The sequence below is a fragment of the Lactuca virosa genome, chromosome 4 (genome assembly GCF_052849685.1).
Source record: "Lactuca virosa cultivar CGN04683 chromosome 4, Lactuca_virosa_CGN04683_v6, whole genome shotgun sequence".
Lineage (NCBI taxonomy): Eukaryota > Viridiplantae > Streptophyta > Magnoliopsida > Asterales > Asteraceae > Lactuca > Lactuca virosa.
In genome coordinates this window covers 133,462,568-133,466,907 of record NC_136429.1, presented here as the reverse complement: position 1 = coordinate 133,466,907, position 4,340 = coordinate 133,462,568, and the positions used below count along the sequence as shown (strand labels likewise).

At 32.1% G+C, this 4,340-nt stretch overlaps 1 protein-coding gene across 1 annotated transcript; it reads left to right on the top strand.

The window, feature by feature from the left end:
- The first annotated feature begins 226 nt into the window (after positions 1 to 226).
- On the top strand, positions 227 to 4,093 carry LOC145168479 (clathrin light chain 2-like). Its single transcript, XM_079087275.1, has 3 exons — positions 227 to 739; positions 2,022 to 2,175; positions 3,651 to 4,093. The coding sequence occupies exons 1-3, from the start codon at positions 351 to 353 to the stop codon at positions 4,023 to 4,025; spliced, it is 918 nt and encodes a 305-aa protein (XP_078943401.1). The 5' UTR covers positions 227 to 350; the 3' UTR covers positions 4,026 to 4,093.
- The last annotated feature ends 247 nt before the right edge of the window (positions 4,094 to 4,340 follow it).

Genomic DNA, 4,340 nt, shown 5'->3' with positions numbered 1-4,340 from the left:
TTTTAATTATAAAATAATTATATTTTATATTAAAAAATGAAAAAAGAAATCAAAAGGGTAAAACAGTCTTTTAAGGTTTTTTACGGACCAAAATGGATCAAACTCAAGAGAATTTTTTGATTTTAGACCTTTCATAGAAGTTAAAAAAGTTTTGGATCCTATCCAAAGTTTTTGGTAAATCATAAGGACCAATTTTGAAGTTTTGTCTATCAAGGACCATTTCCTAGTTTAACGAACGTATTACGGCATCGTTTGACATCTTCTTGTAATGTTTGCCACCTCCTTCATCGTGAAATAAAACGAGAATTCACTTCTGCAACATCTTGAGAGAGAAAGAGAGAGCTCTAAAAATGGAGGATTTCGGTGGCGCATTCGGTACGGAAGGAGGAGAGGGGATTCAGGCGGCTACGTCTCAAAACAACGATGGTTACGAAACGGGCCAAAACTACGGGTTCGAAGGACCTCCTGCCGATGACCTTAACAACGTACTCGACGTTCCTCATCCGCCTTCCTATCATCAAGATGAAACGACGTATTCTCCTGAGAATTTTGGAGGATTCTCTTCAGCGCCCCCCTTTGAACCGGAATCAAATGGCAATTCCAAGCCGTACGACTTAGGAACTGATACTGAAGGCATATTCACGTCTTCTGGTAATGGTGATAGCGGTGGCGGCGGGCCGCTACTTCCTGATCCTGGCCAAATGCGTGAGGAAGGTGCTGCGTTTCGCGAGTGGCGTCGGTAATTTCGACATATTTTCTTATTATTTTGTTGCCTCTCTCTCTCTCTCTCTCTCTCTCTCTCTCTCTCTCGTGTTCGGAAATATGTGCGATTGCGTTTTATGGTCTTTACTGACATACATGCGTTACTTAGATCATATTATGTAGATCTCGATCTTCTATCTCCATGTTTGGTTGCTAATTCGTTCGAATTCTATGAACATTTGTTAGACAAAGTAATGCTTGCTTGAATGATGATTCTAGAGAAAACGTTTTCTTTGTTGTTCTTCGTATATCTTGATATGCATGCCAAGTGTGCGAATGTATGTCGTTTTAGCTAAACCACGTTCTTGATTGCATTGGTGTTTCAGATTAGCAGGCAATGCAACTGCCCTTTCGAATCTTGGTACATGTGAAACTATACGGGTACTGAATTGGTGATTATGACTTATAATTTTGTACTAGAATCCTGTCCATAGTCGCTCATATACAAAAGGTCATCTATTATAAATTTGGTAGTATTTTGATGCCTCAAAAAGTAAGTACATTGCTATTATGGGTAAAAAGTAAAGTACATTGTCTATATTGGTAAAAAGAGTGAAGCCAATTGCTATTTCCTGAAATTTCCTCATTAATATATCCCTCTTACCAATCTCTCTACACCTTTAAAGCTAAATCAATGCTTTAACTAGCTTTTATAACAAAAAAAACCTCCTTGTGTAAATATGGAGCCTGATTCCTAGCAATGACCATGATTCCATGAACGCAGAAAGTTGTGTTGAATAAATTCAAGCATTGTTTTAGGGTTAAATGCAAGAAACTGCAACATGCTTTCGTTTATATGTTTATTAGAGCATAATACTTTTGTTTCTTTCTATTACAACATTGTACTTTCAAGTTTTTTTTTTAATAATTCAGGCATTGTAATTGTGCCTTTAGTTTTTTTCCTCTGAAGGCAAAGTACTTTGAATATTTTACCTAATTACAGCAGTGAAAATGTTTTGTGGTTGGATGTCATTGCTATAATTGGGTAGATTTTTGAAAGTATAAAGCTGTAATAGAAAGAAATAAAAGTAGGATGCTATATTAAACTAGTAACGAAAAGTACATTGCTATTTTTTTATTTTTTCCCTTCCTCAAAACTAGGTAAACATGAAAATTGTTTTTTTTTAAATGGTCAAAAGATATAATAGTCGGTGAAAAAGGAGTAGAATGGTTTAATCTGGTTAAGTGTAATTCTATAAGATGGTGAAAGTATGTTGTGTTTTTTCTGCATTTTGAGGTTTATTTATTTATGTGTGTAGCCAAAATGCTATTAATCTAGAGGAAAAGGAAAAGAAGGAAAGGGAAATGCGGAATCAGCTTATTTCTGAAGCTGATGAATTCAAACGAGCTTTCATTGAGAAAAGACAGAAGAACAGAGAAACCAACACAGCTCAAAACAGAGAACGAGAAAAGGTATTAAATAATAAAATATGATTGTTTTTATTTTTTTTTGCATTACAATTTTAATATTTGTCCAAAATTGCATATTCTTACAATGGGTAAATTACTATAACTAGAAAATCACTTTTACTTCATTCTCGTTGCGTAATATACAGATAGCATTTGTATTTTTCACCAATTTATTGGTTTAGCCACTTAAGTATTTTCTACAATTTAAGAAAATAATTTTTCCTGTGATATGGTTTTGAAAATGGTTAAAATACAAAAAAATACAAATGTACTTTCACCACTTTATCGTTTTTACCACTGAACATTATTATCATTATCATAAATTCATTAAAAAAAACTATTTCTTGGCTAAATCGATAAAAATGTGTATATCATGATTTTCAGTGCTTTTAACCTTTTTCAAAACCGCATAACTTGGATGGTTTTTTAAAAGGTCAAAAATGTATATTGGTTTAATCACTACAAAAAATACCTTGTGCTAATTTATACATTTTCCCTTCTAATCTGGTGACTGACATTAAAAAAGTACCTTCAAAATATCAAGACCATTTAATATTATAGAAAGCATATAAAAACCATTCAACTTTGTCAGCATGTTAAACTTTCGCTTACAAATTTTTAATTTGAGTGAGCAAATTAATGTAAGAAAAAGTATTTTGCTATTTTTTACAATGTGCCCTCCTGCAAACTCTAGTGATTTCTGGAATTATAATAAAAGGTGAGATACAGAAAAATACAATCGACTTTCACCATGTTTATTGATTTAGCCACTTAAATCTATTCATTGTGATTAAATCATTATAATTTTGTCAAAATAAATCTTTTTCCCATTTACACTGTTTTTTATATCCGGACAATACAAAGAAACTTAATGTACTTTCTCCATTTTATCTATTTAGCAAGTTGACTATTATTTTGCATTATAGATTTAACCATCGAACTATTATAATGATACTCACTCCAAAATAATAGTTCAGTGGTTAAACCGATAAAATGGTAAAAAGTACGCTGTGATTTTCTGTATTTTACCCTTTTTCAAAACCGAGTAACTGCTAAAATAGTTTTTTTAAACGGTAAAAGGTAGAACAGTTAAATCACTATAGAAAATAGTCAAGTAACTTAAACTGATAAAACGATGAAGTACAACTGTTTTTCTTTATTTTGATTTTTTTTTTGGCAAAAATCAATGATTATTATACATTGTGATGTATTTTGCTTTTTCTTTTTGCAAAAACCAATGATTGGTTTCTGATGGTGGCCAAATATATAAAATGGTGAAAATGTACTTTTCTATATTATGTCTTTTTCCAAAACCATGAAAAAGGTATATAATTCTTAATAGCTTAATCACTATCTTACTATAGTATAATAGTTAAATAAGTAAACCAACAAAAATGTTAGAAGTACAAATGTTTGTATGTGGTTTCCCTTTTTAGCAAAAACCAATGTTACTTTACTTCAATCTTGTTTTTGTTCAGCTATACTTGATCAACCAAGAGAAGTTTCATAAAGAAGCAGATCAACAATATTGGAAAGCAATAGCGGAGCTCATACCACGTGAGGTGGCCAACATTGACAAAAGAAGAGCAAGAAAAGAGAAAGAAGACGAAAAGAAACCGGGAATTGTGGTAATTCAGGGCCCAAAACCCGGAAAACCAACCGATCTTTCCAGAATGAGACAACTTTTTATGAACTTAAAGCAAAATCCTCCTTCCCACATGTTACCACCCGAAAAAGATTCCAAAGATGATTCTAAGCAAAATGCTATGAATTCCAACAATGGTCTTCCTGATTCCAATTCCAATGTTTCTGGTGCAATTGAAAAACCGGTGGAATCGACTCCAAATGCATGACTCATAACTACACATAAGCATTTTCTTTCTGTTGTGTTTGTTTTTTGACTTGAAAACTCGATTTTCTAGCCCCAAAAAAACGATTTTGTTTGGTTTTCTCTCGTTTTTTAGGTTCTACTACATTGGTTTTTAATTTTTTTTTTTTTTTCGGTTTTTAGTTTGATAAAGCAATAATAATAGCAATAGTATATATGGACTTGATAGAGTCAAAATCAATGGAGTCATGAATAAGATATTTGTTAAATTTATAACGGATGGTTTTTAAATTTTAGTTTTAACTCCATGGGTTTTAGATTATTTTTACGGTTGGATAAA